This window comes from Myodes glareolus, chromosome 3 (genome assembly GCF_982192425.1).
Source record: "Myodes glareolus chromosome 3, mMyoGla1.1, whole genome shotgun sequence".
Classification (NCBI taxonomy): Eukaryota; Metazoa; Chordata; class Mammalia; order Rodentia; family Cricetidae; genus Myodes; species Myodes glareolus.
In genome coordinates this window covers 6,860,228-6,876,783 of record NC_142028.1, presented here as the reverse complement: position 1 = coordinate 6,876,783, position 16,556 = coordinate 6,860,228, and the positions used below count along the sequence as shown (strand labels likewise).

At 48.5% G+C, this 16,556-nt stretch overlaps 2 protein-coding genes across 3 annotated transcripts in view; one reads left to right on the top strand and one right to left on the bottom strand.

The window, feature by feature from the left end:
- Lmntd1 (lamin tail domain containing 1) overlaps nt 1–8,505 on the bottom strand; it is a 245,802-nt gene extending 237,297 nt beyond the window's left edge. For both annotated transcript variants that reach the window (XM_048432652.3, XM_087903962.1), the window contains exon 1: nt 8,378–8,505. In XM_048432652.3, the coding sequence (XP_048288609.3) occupies nt 8,378–8,464 (87 nt within the window). In that variant the 5' untranslated portion in view covers nt 8,465–8,505. The remainder of the gene's footprint in view (nt 1–8,377) is intronic.
- Nucleotides 8,506–8,691: 186 nt separating this feature from the next.
- On the top strand, nt 8,692–16,316 carry LOC125399222 (tubulin alpha-3 chain). The gene is made up of 5 exons (XM_085686013.2): nt 8,692–8,841; nt 13,098–13,320; nt 13,566–13,714; nt 14,032–14,712; nt 15,950–16,316. The coding sequence occupies exons 1-5, from the start codon at nt 8,839–8,841 to the stop codon at nt 16,244–16,246; spliced, it is 1,353 nt and encodes a 450-aa protein (XP_085542139.2). The 5' UTR covers nt 8,692–8,838; the 3' UTR covers nt 16,247–16,316.
- Nucleotides 16,317–16,556: the final 240 nt, after the last annotated feature.

The window sequence follows — 16,556 nt, the reverse complement described above, 5'->3', positions numbered from 1 at the left end:
CAAACTAGGAGACAAACCATCAGGCATGCCTGTGAGGGCATCTTGGAGAGGTTTAGCTGATGAGGGAAGACACACCCTGAATACAGGCAACACCATCCCAAACGTTAACAGAGAAAATGAAACCAGAAAGATGTCTCAGCGGGGAAAAGCACTGCCACAAAGGCCTACTGACCTGAGTTCAACCTCGGATCTTATGTAAAATGAGGAAACCAACTCCACAGGGCTATCCTCTGATCTACACATACACCCTGCGTACACATACTCATACTTCAGCATGTCCATCCACCTGTATCCACTGGGTCTCTCTCTCTCTCTCTCTCTCTCTCTCTCACACACACACACTTCATACACACACACACACACACATACACACACACTTCATACACACATTCCAACACGTCCCCCATACACACATACTCACAATGCTAATTTTAAAAGCACTGATCCTGGCTGCAGACTCATGGTAACCAACTGCCTCACGCACCTGCTGCTGTGACTTCCCTGCCACACTGGGCTGTATCCTCAAATTGCGAGGCAAAGCAAACCCTTCCTTCCTTCCTTCTTTCCTTCCTTCCTTCCTTCCTTCCTTCCTTCCTTCCTTCCTTCCTTCCTTCCTTCCTTCCTTCCCCAAAGCAAAGTCAAGCCACTAACACCATGGCCCAACATCCTCATGCCTAATCCACACACCTTTTGTTTCATCTGATAAAAATACAAAGGCCACGTCAACTTTTCTCCTCAAAGGGCTTTCATCTCAGAGGATGGTTTTAATCTCACCATTTTCTAAACAGAATCATTCTCAATTTCTTTTTCTTAGCAAATGAGAAAAAAACTAACAAAACAGCAATGCATTGATCATTATCTGCAAGAACTTGGTGATCTGTGGTAGACTAGCTAGCCCACTGAAGAGCCCAAGGGTCAGAGCAATCCACATCCACATACAAGCCTCTAATCTGGGAACTTCCCGATTCTCTAATTTTACTTTCACCGATTTTATTTCTGTGTACAGCGTGTGCACATATTTTACATATTAGATGAAAGCTGTCAGTCACTTAGAATAAGGAAGTTACGGTTCTATATGTATAGCAGAGGCTGACTCTGAGCATCTTACAGGCCAGGCAGTAAGCATCAGGAATCTGCAGAGTCCTCCGGGCTAAAGTTCATGACAGTGGCCTTCATGGACAGTACTGCCTGAACACATGCTCACACACCTCTACCTCCCGAGTGTGTCAGCACCTGGAACCATCCCTTTTCCTCCACGTGTACTGTGTGTGTTGTATGTGTGTGTGTATGTGCATGCGCATGTACGCATGTATGCGTGTGTGCGAATGTATGCGTGTATGCGTGTGCTCCCACGAGTACACGGGCTTCCTCGGCATGGGGACTGTCTCGTCACTGCTGGATCTCCAGGACCCAGATCATAGACTAGGCCCTCAGCAAATGTTGTTTGATGTGATAACTAACCGCTGAAAAGACAGACAACAGATTTATGAGCCATGTCAGGAATTTAGGTTTCATCCCACAGCCAGAGGGAAGAACAGGATGGTTTCCCACAGGAGAATGGCAGGATCTGATGTCACACACAGCACGCAGGCTCCCCAGAGGAAATTGACTGGGACAGCGAAGAACGAGGTTGATAAGCCCCAGGCAGGAAGTCACTCCCAAGCGTATTTCAAAGCCAGGGGTTTGCTGCCAGGGGTTTCTGTCCCACCCCGTCCCACGTGGTCCCGAAAGGCTATCCGCCAAAGGAGCTCCCGCAGCAGTGGTACTTAACGAGATGTCTAAAAAGCAGAATCAGAGGTCTCCGTGATGATGGGAGGGAGGAAGGGAGAGCCGTCAAGTCTAGTGTGGGAGGTGGGGAGATGGCTCACTGGTAAAGTTCTTGCTCTGCAAACATAAGGACCTGAGTTAGATGCCCAGATTCCCCCACACATACAAAAGCCAGGCATGGTAGAGCCAGGTAGATCCTGGGGCTGCCTGGCAAGGTACCCTAACCTACTTGGTAAGCCAGCAAGAGAGATTTGCCTCAAAAAAAAAAAAGAAAGAAAAAGAAAAAAAAAAGAAAAGAAAAGAAAAAGAAAACTGTGGGTGGCTCCTGAGGAACAGCATCTATGGCTGACCTCTGACCTCCACACACACGTGCACACACACGTGCACACACACGTGCATACACACGAACAAGGAGTCCAGGCTTGAATCGCTGGTGGGGATGTTAATATGCATCATGCATCAAAACAGTAAGCACCAAGAATCAAGAATTGCAAACTGAGCTGGGGGTGGTGAACACACCTTCAATTCCAGCACTCTGGAGGCAGAGGCAGAGGCAGGCACATCTCCGTGAGTTCGAGGCCAGTCTGATCTACACCGTGAGAGCTATACAGCATGGAGGAAGCAGAGTAGGGGGGATAGGAATGTGAGAGCAGCATGTGTCACACCGTGATACTCTGCATCAGGACAAAAATCAAACACACCAGAGTGCCCAGCATCCCCAGGTGTACATGTACTTCAGGAGCCTGCAGGACAGCTACACAAGAGTGCCCAACAGATAATCTGAAAATGAGCCAGACTGAAACTGGTAGTTGAATCTAAACCTGTCAGCAAGCTGCTATCTGAAGACCTCTCCCTTGCAGCCTCAGGATGCTTGCTGTGCCAGACCTGCTCAGCGTCAGCTGCTGGTGGTGACACCTTCCTGGTGTCAGACTAGTCTTCAAGCTGAATCCTGAACTACAGCGACAGGGGCCAGGCCGACCACAATCTCCAAATTGCTCGGCAGCCTAAAGGGGAGAAAAACTCATTATGAAGCCATCTGTCCTGAGATCCTGTCCTGGTTTCTAAGCCAAAGAAATCAGAACCATCCCAAGAACTTCAGTAGCGCACAGTGTGGGCAGACTCCACTGATGTCTGTACTACATGCTAGTTTGCTGTGCAGCAGCCAAGCCCTAGGACAGCTGAGGAAGGTGCATTACCCGTTGGTCCCCTGCTGTGCTTTCATCTCTACAGGAAACAACTAGGTCACAACTCTGGGCACTGGGCATTCCATTGGGCAAGCATAGATCAGGCTTTGACTAATACATTCCCCTGTCTAGTCTGTCTTCAGCCATACATGAAGATATTTATGTACAATGAAATTAAAAGATAACAGTAGTGAAGAAATTAACGGTCAATTTGAATCTCAAATGTAATAGGGAAACTTTCCTGGAACCAAGCCTTCCCTCCCCTAATTTCTTCTGGTCTGTATTCTCAACCCCCATCCTTTCTCTGTGTTTTGTGGAACAGGGCTCCTGTAACCCAGACTGGGGTCACACTGTCAACGACAACCTTCCACTCCTGATCCTGTGCTGAGAATACAGGCCTGAACACCATGCCTCTTCTATGCAGTGCTGCAGACAGAACAGGGGTCCCGTGTGTGGCAAGCAAGCTCTCTATCAACTGAGACAGTTTAATTTAGCAAAGCTAAGCAAATTCTCCAAAGAGAGACTAGCTGGAGTATGCTGTCCCCAGGGAGGGAGCAAGCCAATGCATCGTGTTATGAATTCTAAAGAAAATTGTATGAATATTTATGATGTGGGTGGCATTCTGCTGGAGTAAGGTGACCTTATTTCCCTCCCAAATCATGCTGACTGGATCTCCATTTCAGGGGATTTCTTTACATGATCCTCTGGAAAACCCACAGAGTGGACATCAAAATCACAATGACATCAATCTTTTGGAAATGCAGCCCCCGCCACGATTGCATAGGTGTGGGAGAATGCCCTGGTACTGTAGTTTCTGATATAGTGGGAATGACCTGATTGATGTCCAACCACAGGGGAACATTCTGATTTTCCATCGGGGTCATAGCTACCACAGCAATTTTTCTGTTGTAGAATATTATTTTAAGATGTGTTACTTTTGTATATGCTGTGGAATGTGTTTAACGACGTAAAGGTGTGTTACTTTTGTTTATGCTGTGGAACATGTGTTTAATGACATAAAGGTGTGTTACTTTTATTTATGCCACATCTGCTTAAATCTGGAGGCTGTGATTCTCTGCCTGTCTTAAAACACCTGATGGTCTAATAAAGTAAGGAATGGCTAATAGCAAGGCAGGAGAAGGGATAGATGGGGCTGGCAGGCAGAGAGGATAAGTAGAAGGAGAAATCTGAGAAGAGGAGACAAGCAAGAGAAAACAAGGAGAACACTAGGAGCCAGCCACCCAGGCAGCTGTGGAGTAAGGGTGAAAGTAAGACACACAGAAGTAAGGAAAGGGAAAAGGTAGCCAGTGCGGCGCATCACGCCCGTCTGTGCTCTATGCACTGCCATTCAGTTCGTGAACTGGGCAAGGGGCTGGAGATTTAAACACACAAAGACTCACAGACAGAGACATGGGTCATCCTTGAAACAAGAAGGCCCCCTTTATTGTGCACCAGAGCCGCTTATATAGAGATCCTTAACTGATAGCCACGCCCCAGCCAAACCCACCAGAAACCGCTCCCCTGCCATCAGGAACTCCTGAGGGTCTTGTGCTCAGAGCAGCTGCAAGCATAACGCGTTGTTTACCAGAAATTCAGGATGGGGGGGGAGGGTCATAGCTCCAAACAAGCCAGGATAATTTCAGTTAATAAATGCTGGCTAGGAACAAGCTAAGGTCAGGTATTTATAAGTACTAGCAAGTCTCTCTGTGTTTTTTATTTGGGAGTTGGATGGCAGACCAAAGAGCCAAAAGAGTAAAGAGCAAAAGCTTTTTCTGTTTATCAGCTTTGTCTGCCTAGCATCACTGACTACTCAGATGTTGCCCTTCATCCACATTTAGAGCTTTATGGTGCAACAAAAACCTTTCCCAGGGCTCAGGGTATCATTATCAGAAACCGAACAAACACCCACCTGATGGGAGATTCCCCCTCTGTATGCCGTGAATATCATTGGCTAATAAAGAAACTGCTTTGGGAGCAGAGCTTATAGGGAAACAGAGCTAGATGGGGAAAACTAAACTGAATGCTGGGAGAAGGAGAGGCAGAGAGGAGCCCCACTGGAGACAGATGTCCGAACTTTAGCTGATATCAGTCACATGGTGATGCACAGATTAACAGAAATGGGTTAAATAAAGATGTAAGAGTTAGCCAATAAGAAGTTAGAGCTAATGGGCCAAGCAGTGTTTTAAATAACAGTTTCTGTGTGATTATTTTGGAGCTGAGTACCCAGGAACCAACTAATGGCCTCCTTACAACACTTGCCCCACTCTACTTGGGAACCTGGATTGTCATCACATGAGAGAAACTGCCCAAAGGAGTTTCTCTGAGACCTGGGAGTGTAAATGAGAAAACTCAAGATCTGTGGGCGTGATGGGCTCCCCTAGTATATCCAGACAACAGAGCTGGTGATGTCTTTCCGGGCTTTGCACACAGCCCAGTACTCTCAGAGCAGAGCAGATGGCTGCTTTCAGAACATCCCACCACCAGCACCTGCTCCTAAACGCCTCTCGTATGTAATGATCCACTTCAACTTCCCCATCAAGGGCCACTCAATTCATGACGTACCTCCCCCTTTGCTCTGTGGCCCATGATTTCCCTTCATTCATCCCTATAATAAAACCTCCAGCTGTGAACTGGATGCTGAACTGGTCCCAGGGCCAGAGATGCATGGCCCTCACATCCAGACATTCAGGTTCTGGTGACCTTGGTAGACAAAATACAGAGGCTTGCAAATGGCAATCCCAGACACTACCTTCAAGAGGCAAAACGTAACACCATGCTTTGGAAGGCAACGTTTCATTATTCACTGAGACAGAATGCTGCACATACTCTTTAGCCCAGTCCACTGACTCAGCTGTCTACAGAAACAAATAGAGATGCGTGTGCTCATTCTGTGGTGGTAACAAACGCCATGACCAAGAACCACTAACAGGAGGGAAGCTTTATTTGACTTATATTTCCGAGTCACAGCCCAGGAAACAGTGCTGCCAACAGTGGGCAGGGCACATCAGCCACCAACGAAGACAATCCCCCGCAGACGTGCTGACAAGCCTATGTGATCTGGCCAATCCTTAAACTGGGACTTCCCTCTCAGGCATTTCTAGGCTGTGTCAAATTGACAGTTAATGCTAACTAGGACACATGGAAAGACTGGTGCCTACTGACCTGGAACATGGTAGATGCTTGCCTGACACAGAAGACGCACTGGGTTTGATCCTCAGCAACACATAAAGTGATTACGGCTACACAGCTTTATCTTACCAGAATTCGGGAGGTAGAGGCAAGAGGATCAAAGTCTTAGGCTGTCCGGAACTACACAACACGTTCAAGACCAGCCTGGAAGCATGAGACTCTGACTCACAAAATAAATAAATTTAACATAAAAAAAATCTGCAGCTATGACTTCCCATCCATGACAGATTATACCCTCAAACTATGAGCCAAAATAAATACTCCTCTGTAGTGATATTTCATTGGTATTTTAATAAATAAAGCTTGCCCGAAGATCAGAGTAAAACAGCCCCACTGATCAGCCTTATAGATCAGGCAGTGGTGACACACACCTTTAATCCCAGTAGCCACACCAGTTGCCACAGAAACCAGGCAGTAGTGGTGGTGCACGCCTTTAATCCAGCACTAGTGAGAAATGTGAGACCGGAGGAGATTGAAAGGCCAGAAAATATTCCATTTCTGTGCTGGGTCCTTTTGGGACCTTGAACTATACCCCACCCCCAGGATAAGCTGAAGGCTGCAGAGGAGCTAAAAGCCACCCCCAGCCCCCAGGACAAGCTAAAGGCTGTAGGACCCCTCTTTAGGGGAAGTATTAGCTAATGGAGAAACCGAAGTTACATAAAGTAGCTGACTACAGCCCATTCCCCCACTCAGCTTCCCCTATCAGCTGGGTAATATTTCAAGCAGCTCCTGCAGTTAGCACAGGGCCAGCAGATGTCTGGAGGATGTAACCAGGGACTGTTGCTCCGCCCCTTAGATAATAATAGCCTATCAGGAACTAGCAGCTAAGCTTTACCTCACCGTTAGCCAATTCTGATATAGGATAAGTAATTTTGTACTTTGAAACTGTAACCTTGTGACTGCTTTGTGGTTTTTGTCTTTATAAACCCTTACAATAATAGCCAGGGTCCCTCCCCCCTCGCCCCTCCCCCTTCCCCCTCTGCACAGTCAGACCATGAGGCAGAGTCCCTCCCCCCTCGCCCCTCCCCCCTCCCCCTCTGCACAGTCAGACCATGAGGCAGAGGACCGGTGCTAGCCCTTACTTAATAAAGGAAACCTTGCTTTTGCATTCGGGAGTGTGGCTTCATGGTGGTCTTCTTGGGGGTCCTGGACTCAGGCACAACAGACACAGCTCTCACACACACAGAGTCTCATTCTGAGATTCCTGGAGGCAGGACCACCATTTTCGGACTGAGGTCGAGGTTAAGAGCCAGTGGTTGGCTGCTTTGCTTTTCTGACCTTCAGGTCTAACCCTGATTCCTCTCTCTGAGTTTTTATTAATCGTGCTTTACTCCTTTCCATGGAAAAATCACAAGTGTGGTGTGACATGGCATGGCGATGCTCGCCAGACACTCAGGAGGCCAGAGGAAGAGCACCACTTGAGCCCAGAATTTCCCGGATTTACAGAATCACACACATTAAAGAGTAATTTAGAGTGGGATAATTAACTCTCAAAAAAGTGGTTTTAAGACTCTTGTTTGATCCTAGTTACATAGAAAGTTGTAAATGTATACACATGCGGATTAAAGACAAGCAGCTGGGATGTCTCTCTCTAGCTTGTAAAGTTGCTGGTTTCAACTTTATTTCTGCGTTTCCCACACTTTCTACTCCAAATGGGCTAATCTCATAATCAGAAAAACAAGCGTGTCTTAGAAACAGCCCTGGGGGCTGGGGTTGTAGTTGGTTTGGTAGATCGCTTTCCACTCGTGCCTGAAGCTGCGGGTTTGTTCTCCAGCACTCTATACACTGAGCTGCTGGTCCACACTGCAGTCCCAGCACTCAGCGGGTGGAGACAAGAGGACCGAAAGTTTAAATCCGCTCTTGGTTACTGGGGTGTCAAACAGGGTGGGACACATCATCTTATCCCTCAAAAGATGAGTCACAATATGCTATACAGCCTACACTTCAATGATGTGCAGCCGGATATCCCGAGAAAGGAAGGTGTATCCACTAAATTGTGTTTCCCCCAACACTGCAATTGAAATACCCACCACGCACGCACAGCGCATTTCTACTGGCCCAGCTCTGAGCAGGCTGACCCGCAGGAGTGCAAAGACTTGGAGCTCAGTCAGAGCTGCACACCCCACCCTTCCAACACCTTCTCGCACAGAAATAAGGTGAAAACGGGCGGCTGTTCCCAGACTCCCAAACCGGCGCTGGGTTCCATGGCAGCGCTCCACGGGAGCCCAGACACTCACGTCTCCTGAAGAATCACTATCTGCAGGTCTCCCTGGCGAGGCCAAATAGCGTTTCCGCACCAGGCGAGATGAGGCAAGGTAAGGCATGGCAAGGCCTGCAGGCCCGCCAGGTGCACAGCCGAAGGGCCCTCCCTTGGTCACGCATGCGCAGACTCGCGAAGCCCGAGCACCCCATTTGCCCTGCGCAGACTGCCAATCTCCAGCCGAGCCTCAGCCACTCCAGAGGCTTCCCGCCAAAGCCACGTCCAATCGGCAAGTGCCAGCACACCAATTGGCGCCACATCCAATCAAAAGTGAGATGTAGGACCTAAGCCCGCCCCCAAGGTACTCTGGACCAATGAGCATCCAGGGAGAGCTCGTTAAATGCCCAATCTTCCTGCCCAAACCGTTAGGCGCTCGAGAGAAAGACGGTTGAGGATCTGCGCTGAGGAAGGACTGAGGTGCTCTGCTAGGAGTCCGACATGGTGAGAGCATCCCTAAACTGGTGTGGGCCTGCAGGAGGGACGCCGCCATCTCCTCCTCAGAGTGGGGGGCTCTCAAGCCGGGGAGGGTGAGCCAGGGCGGGGTTGGGGAGTGAGCCAAGGCCCTGGGGGTGGTGAGCCAGGGCTGGGGAAGGTGAGCAAGGACGGGGTTGGGGGTTGAGCCAAGGCCCCGGGGATGGTGAGCGAGGACCTGGGTGGGGGGTGGCGAGCCAGGGCGGGGTTGGGGGATGGTGAGCCAGGGCGGGGTTGGGGGGGTGAGCCAAGGCCCTGGGGATGGTGAGCCAGGGCGGGGTTGGGGGAGGGTGAGCCAAGGCCCTGGGGATGGTGAGCGAGAACCTGGGTGGGGGGGTGGCGAGCCAGGGCGGGGTTGGGGGGGTGAGCTAAGGCCCCGGGTATGGTGAATCAGGGCAGGGTTGGGGGGGTGAGCCAAGGTCCGGGGGATGGTGAGCCAAGGCCCAGGGGATGGTGAGCCAGGGCTGGGGAGGGTGAGCGAGGACCTGGGGGGTAGTGAGCCAGGGCGGGGGTGGGGGTGAGCCAGAGCCGGCCAGGGTGAAGAAAGGGGGTGAGCGAGGGCTTTGGGGTCTGGAGATCGCAGCAACCTCCCTCTCCAGGGTCCTGGTTGAGCTATGGCTCACCCAGCCCAGGTTCTCGTGAGAACAGGATTCCCCATGGGGTGCAACCCCCACTTGGATTCCCAGCTCTGCAGATACTGACCAAAGAGGCTGGGCAAGAGTTCGAGGCCAGCCTAAGCCTCATAGAATTCCAGGCTCCAGAAAAGACAAACAAAAAGGAGGGTTGGCAGAAAGTTTTGGAGAGGGAACTTTTGTTTCGTGTTTTCCAACTGCCAGTGCCCTTGAGTGAGGGAACAAGCCATGGTGTTGGTTCCAGAAGATTCTAGAAGCTACCAAGCTTTCTGGCCTAATGCTCAACATGGGAAAAGTAAAAGTTGCCGAGCCCAAAGAGCCTTTGTTTGGAATTTTAAGACAGCCTGCAGGTGTAGGGAATCAGTTTGCCATCTGCTCCACCCAGCTTCCTAAAGAACCTTTGTGTGTTTGGTGCCAGCTGCCAGTGGTCATGGTATGGGGTTGTAAGCGGTACTGTGTGTTTCCACCAGAAAGCAGAGCTGAGCCATGTGGCGTACGATAATTTCAAGCACAACGGAGGCTGAGGCGGGAAAATGAGATGTTCCAGAGTAGTTGGAGTTAGTGAATTTGAGGCCAACATAGGCTGCAAGACCTTACAAGGGGAAAAAGTAAAATAGAATCTTTTAAGATTTGTTTTCAGTTGTGTGTAGAATGTCTGTGAGGTGAGAAGTATGTGTTCGAGAGTGCAGTTTCCCAGAGAAGCCAGAAAGAGGGCATTGAAGAGGTAGGAGCTGGAGGCAGGTGGTAGTGAACTGCCCTCTGCGAGGACTGCTCTTGGTCTCCCCAGCCCGAAGAAGGGAACCTTTTCCAATACTTGCTAACAAATGCCAGATAAGAGCTAGGGCTAAATAGGCTTGTGCCACAGTCTCCTAATCCTTACCAGCCTCAACTCGTCTTCTTGCTTCAGCCTCCTGATTGAGCTGGTAACTGTTGTGTGCCACCACGCCTGGCTTTATCATTTTTTCATTAAAAAATTGTTAGGGGCTGGAGAGATGGCTCAGAGGTTGAGCATTGCTTGCTCTTCCAAAGGTCCTGAGTTCAATTCCCAGCAACCACATGGTGGCTCACAACCATCTGTAATGGGGTCTTATGCCCTCTTCTGGCCTGCAGGCATACACACAGAATATTGTATACATAATAAATAAATTTTAAATGAAAAAATTGTTAAGGACATTTCAGTTCTCTTATCCTTATCTGCGTGGAACTTGGCATCATGTTCTATCTGGTTTGCTTTCGTTGCTGTGATAGCACGCTGACCAAAGCAGCTTGTGGGAGGAAAGTTTGTCTCTCAGCAGGGACATCTCGTCAGGTGCTGAAGGAGACAGTGCAGGAGTACTGCTTACTGGCTTTCTCAGCCTGTTTTCTTACACAGCCCACCCAGGCCTATCTGACTAAGGATGACCCTACATTCGGTGGGTCGGGCCTTCCCATGTGAATCATTAATCAAGAAAATGCCCCACAGATGGTGCCCCTTCCCAGGCGACTCTAGTTGGTGCTGAGCTGACAGAAATAACCAACCGTGTTTTTGTATATGCCTTAATTTTTCAAAATTAGCATTTGAAAACTTGCACAACTTTCCTATAAATTAAATAGAATCTTCGTATTTGCTTCAAAAAAATCTGCCTTGTTTTTATTGAATTCTTTGCAGTTTTTTCCTGGTGGGGGAGAATTCTGTTTATTTTTGAGACATAGAAGCCTTGCTGGGATTTTACAAATACTAGATAAGGGACTGTATTTGCTTCATTTTTGCATTACATTTACTTATGTGCATGAATGTGCACATGGCTGCAGTGGAGCTCAGAAGACTACAGGAGGGGGTTGGTAGTCAGTGCCTTTCATCACTGAGCCATATCGCCAGCCCTGTATTTGCTTTTATTAAGAAAATTGGTGGCTAGGCGTAGTGATATATACCTTTAATCCCAGCACTAGGGAGGTGGAGGAAAAGTATCTTTGAATTCCAGTCAACAACCAGAGCAACACAGTGAGACCCTGTCTCAAAACGAAAAAGAAAGAAAATTGACAGGAAAATAGACAGCAAGGTTTGGGCCTTTCCGACTTGTGGTGCAGCACAGAGCAGCCAATTGTAAGCTCAGTGGGGATCCGTGACCCCTATCTAAGGTGTAGAAATACTTAGTCAAATAAAAATACTTTCCTATCTTCTGAACATCAGTTAACACCTATTGTTTGTTGTGTGGGATAAAACCATCGCTGTTTTATTTTCTAAAGTTGATCAGAAGCATCTGTAACTGCTGATGCCGCTAATTCAGTTGCCTGCACTCGAAAGATAGCACAACAGAAGGTGCATGCCAGTAGTTTATAACTGTAGCACACATGAGTGCATACAGCAGGAGCATACATATACTTTGCATGGCATGCAGTACAGTGTTATCCTTTATAAAGTTATGCTCAAGAATCCATGATTTATAAAGAAAGGTCTATTTTCTAAATAAGTTCATAGCCACATTCATAGCTATCCTGGGTCATGTTTGGCCCATGGGCCACAGATAGCAGCATACCTCTGATGTAGAGTATGTGGTGTGACATCCTGAAAATTTCATTTGATCTCTACATATTTGTGGGGGTGACTTGTTTAAAACTGGACAAGTGGCTACTGGGTGTAGTTAGGTCCTGGCATGAAATAGGCACTCCATTCAAAATGTTGACTAGGGTAAAATCAAAAAAGGTTAAATCAAAAATCAAAAGAGGGTTAAAGAAGTCATAGCTGGATATGGTGGCACAGGCCTATAATCCTAGTACTGTGTATACTGAGGCCAACCTGGGTTATGATGAATCCCTGCCTTAAATTTCTGAATAAAGAAAAGATTCAGGATAGACTAGCATCTCAATACTTCACTGTCTGGGAATGTTACATTCCAGAAAGTAAAGTGATTAAACAGAATGGTATCTTTATGAAGAATATTAACTCAGATGTTGTGTTCCTGAGTCAGCTTCTTGGCACAGAATGGATGGAGAGTGATAAACGGGTGGCCTAGATGGGCAGATGGAAGACACAGTGACTGCCAGGCTTGGATTGGGTGACCTGGGACCTACTCCTCCTCCCCTTCCTGGAGTATCTCTTCTCCTTTAGTTGGCCACAACTAAAACCTGATACTCTTCAGAGAATTACTTCAGCTCTCCCTCATGAGCCCTTAAACTTGAAAACGTTTGTAGAGTGGCAAACACTTACGCTCTGGGGCTAACTGCTACTTAACAGAAGGGCTAGCTTGGTGTGGGGCTTACTTCAATAATCCTAGCACTTGAGGGGCTGGGACAAGAGGATTGCCACTGGTTTGAGGCCAGCCAGGGTCAGTGAAACTGTATATCCCAATAGGGCTGGTTTAGAGCAACCCAGGCTGTTTGATCTCTGTGTGTGTTTGTCTTGGGATAGGGCTGGTCTTGAACCTAATCTTTCTTCCCAATGCTTGGATTATTATGGCCTGTGAAACCACACTTGGTGGAGTCACTTTTAGTAGAGCTAAAAGGCACGCATGCCTGAGCGTTGCTGTAAAAAAGACACTGGCCCTACACAGAATTATGTTGGTATGTCATACAGCTTCAAGTGAGTGAACGTCATGTTTCTGTTCTGGATTCCAGCGTGAGTGTATCTCTATCCACGTGGGGCAGGCAGGTGTCCAGATTGGCAATGCCTGCTGGGAACTGTACTGCCTTGAACATGGTATTCAACCTGATGGTCAGATGCCAAGTGACAAAACCATTGGTGGCGGGGACGACTCCTTCAACACATTCTTCAGTGAAACTGGAGCTGGCAAGCATGTGCCCAGAGCAGTGTTTGTGGACCTGGAGCCCACTGTGGTCGGTAGGTGCCTGGGTCAGGGTGGCTGCTTTCCGGGGAGAGCGTGAGTGTCTCAGGAAAACCTGCTGACATCTCTGCAGAGTATACAGCGGTACAGATGTGTGCTTGTGACTTTGTTGGGGGAGAAACTGAAAGGGTTGTATGTGGTTTACGTATAATTCCAAACTAGGAGACGCTGTTGTCATTTATGCACAGTGGAATTGCATGGCCCTTGCCTGAAAGACTCATGGCACATATGGTCTCTCTAGATGAAGTGCGCACCGGAACCTACAGGCAACTCTTCCACCCAGAGCAGCTGATCACTGGGAAGGAAGATGCGGCCAATAATTATGCCAGAGGTCATTATACCATTGGCAAGGAGATTGTTGACCTGGTCCTGGACCGAATTCGAAAACTGGTAAGAGGATTGCAGAGGAGGCTTTATGTGGTGGTTGTCCTAGTCCAGAGAGTTGCTGTTGATGGCGGTGGGGGTATGGTCATTTTGGCAAAAGGGTTAGAATCAAGAATTTTATGAGTTTATCAAAATACTCTACCACAGAGCCTGTGCTTTGATGCAGCCATTGGTCTTCATTGTGGTGTTCAAACTGCAGAGTGTGTGTTGTATGTAGATGGTGGGTTTGCATCAGTTTGCAGAAGTGGAAGTCGTGAGTGTGGGGCTCAGAGGCTGGGGCGTGGCTCTGTAGGCGCTGGCTTACGTCCTCTGGCTTCCCACAGGCAGATCTGTGCACAGGGCTGCAGGGCTTCCTCATCTTCCACAGCTTCGGAGGGGGCACAGGATCCGGGTTCGCGTCTCTGCTCATGGAGCGGCTTTCAGTGGACTATGGCAAGAAGTCCAAACTGGAATTCGCCATTTACCCAGCGCCCCAGGTTTCCACAGCCGTGGTAGAGCCCTACAACTCCATCCTGACCACACACACGACTCTGGAGCATTCTGACTGCGCTTTCATGGTGGACAACGAAGCCATCTATGACATCTGTCGGCGCAACCTGGATATTGAGCGTCCCACATACACCAACCTGAACCGTCTGATCGGGCAGATCGTGTCCTCCATCACAGCCTCCCTGAGGTTCGACGGGGCTCTGAATGTGGACCTAACGGAATTCCAGACCAACCTGGTGCCATACCCTCGCATCCACTTCCCGCTGGCCACCTACGCTCCCGTCATCTCAGCTGAGAAGGCGTACCATGAGCAGCTGTCCGTGGCAGAGATCACCAATGCTTGCTTCGAGCCAGCCAATCAGATGGTCAAGTGTGACCCTCGCCACGGCAAATATATGGCCTGCTGCATGTTGTACAGGGGGGATGTTGTTCCAAAAGATGTTAACGCGGCTATTGCTACCATCAAGACCAAACGTACCATCCAGTTTGTGGATTGGTGCCCAACTGGGTTTAAGGTAGGTCTGGGTACTGTGCCCATTATATGTGCCAGCTCCTGCTTCAGGGCCGTCCAAAGCCTTGGGCAAGAATTCTTTCCTTGTCGGGCTCCAGAGAAAGCTTGTATAGTAATTAAGTTGCTAAATGATTTTATTTTTCCAAATAATACTGAGTATCCTTTCTTAAAACCATCAGTTACCAAATCTTTAGCAGACAAATGAATTTTTCTCTGTTGGTGAAACATGGAGAAGTGAGGACGTCCAGGGAGTGTCTGTTGACAGGTGTGCTGTGCCTCGCCCAGGTTTCCTTCCAGCTGAACCTGTCCCCACAGGGGGACAGTATGAGTCGGGCTGGCCGTCCCTACAGAAGTCTGCCAACACCAGATGCACCCTAAAGTTCCTTTCTGTCGGCATCACTGGTTTACCACATATTTTACAACCATTTACTTGGGCTAAACTAGTTTCCATGTTTAAAAATTAGGTTTTAGCTTGGCGTTGATGGTGGCACATGCCTATGATCCCAACACTAGAGAGAGTTCAAGGTATTCCTTGACCACATAGTGAGTTTGAAGCTAGTCTGAGCTTTGGAAATAATTTTTATAGCCTTCAAATTAATTTTAAAAAAGCAAAATACTAACACTATGAAAAGCTGAAACTCTACTTTCATGGTAATAATAAAGCTGAACTATGTCCCCAGAGCTTTTTGTCATGGTAAAACAGGCAGTCTCTGCATATTCAAGGCATATTCTGCCTCCTATATGGGTGATGCTGGTTGACAGCCCAGCAGAGAGGAGCAAAGGATCCCTGTTCATCTTAAAGTGGGAGTGTCCTTCTTGATCAGAGGAAGACTTCTTATGTCTCTGTCCTTGCCTGTTCCCATCTCCAGTCTGACTGCTCCTCTCTGCTGCTAACAACCATCTGTTCATCAGGGTGTGAAAAGGGTTTATCGCCCCTCAGCTCTGAGTTCTTGCTAGGGTTCACTGCTGCATAGGGGTTTCCACACACTAATACCAAGAGTTCTTCCTTTTAGCTAAGCATACAGTACACCGTGGGTAGGGTTCTTGTCCTTTGCCTTTGTTCCAGTTTGGCCATTAGTGGTTTAAGTAAGGACTTTAAAATCATACGTGTTGCCTTGTATAGGTGATTATTCCCCAAAGTATGGTTGAGTATTTGCAGCTTAACCTGGGTCCACAGCTAGTGAACTTGCGTATTTCTGAGGCTATTATAAACCCAACTGTATGTTCTCCCTCTCTGGCAGGTGGGTATCAACTACCAGCCCCCCACCGTGGTGCCTGGGGGAGACCTGGCCAAGGTGCAGAGGGCCGTGTGCATGCTGAGCAACACTACTGCCATCGCAGAGGCCTGGGCCCGCCTGGACCACAAGTTTGACCTCATGTACGCCAAGCGGGCCTTCGTGCACTGGTACGTGGGAGAAGGCATGGAGGAAGGAGAGTTCTCAGAGGCCCGGGAGGACCTGGCAGCGCTGGAGAAGGATTATGAAGAGGTGGGCGTGGATTCCGTGGAGGCAGAGGCAGAAGAAGGAGAGGAATACTGAGTGTATGGGTCTGACTTCCCCACCATTGAAACTAAAGGATTTATTTACTCATTAAATTTTCTATATTGAGGCATTGCTGTCCTGTGTGCTGTACTTTCTAACAATTTCTTTCTAGATGCCTGCCTTTCCTGCATAAATTTCTCTAGGGAAAACATCAGTTTTTCCCTAAGAAATGATAAACCTGTGTGTCCAGTTTTAAGTCTTGAGGACATTAGGACAGTGTGTTCTGTGTGAAGCGCTGCTGGACCAGCCAGAAACGGACGCTGTCTTGGTTTGCTGGGGACAGTGTCCTCCTGCGCCCCAGGAGCTC

What these genes read in the sequence shown, in the direction of transcription:
- LOC125399222 (XM_085686013.2), top strand. An exon ending in CCTGGAGCCCACTGTGGTCG is followed by an intron (nt 13,321 to 13,565) that starts GTAGGTGCCTGG and finishes TGGTCTCTCTAG; the next exon opens with ATGAAGTGCGCACCGGAACC. An exon ending in GGTGCCCAACTGGGTTTAAG is followed by an intron (nt 14,713 to 15,949) that starts GTAGGTCTGGGT and finishes CCTCTCTGGCAG; the next exon opens with GTGGGTATCAACTACCAGCC.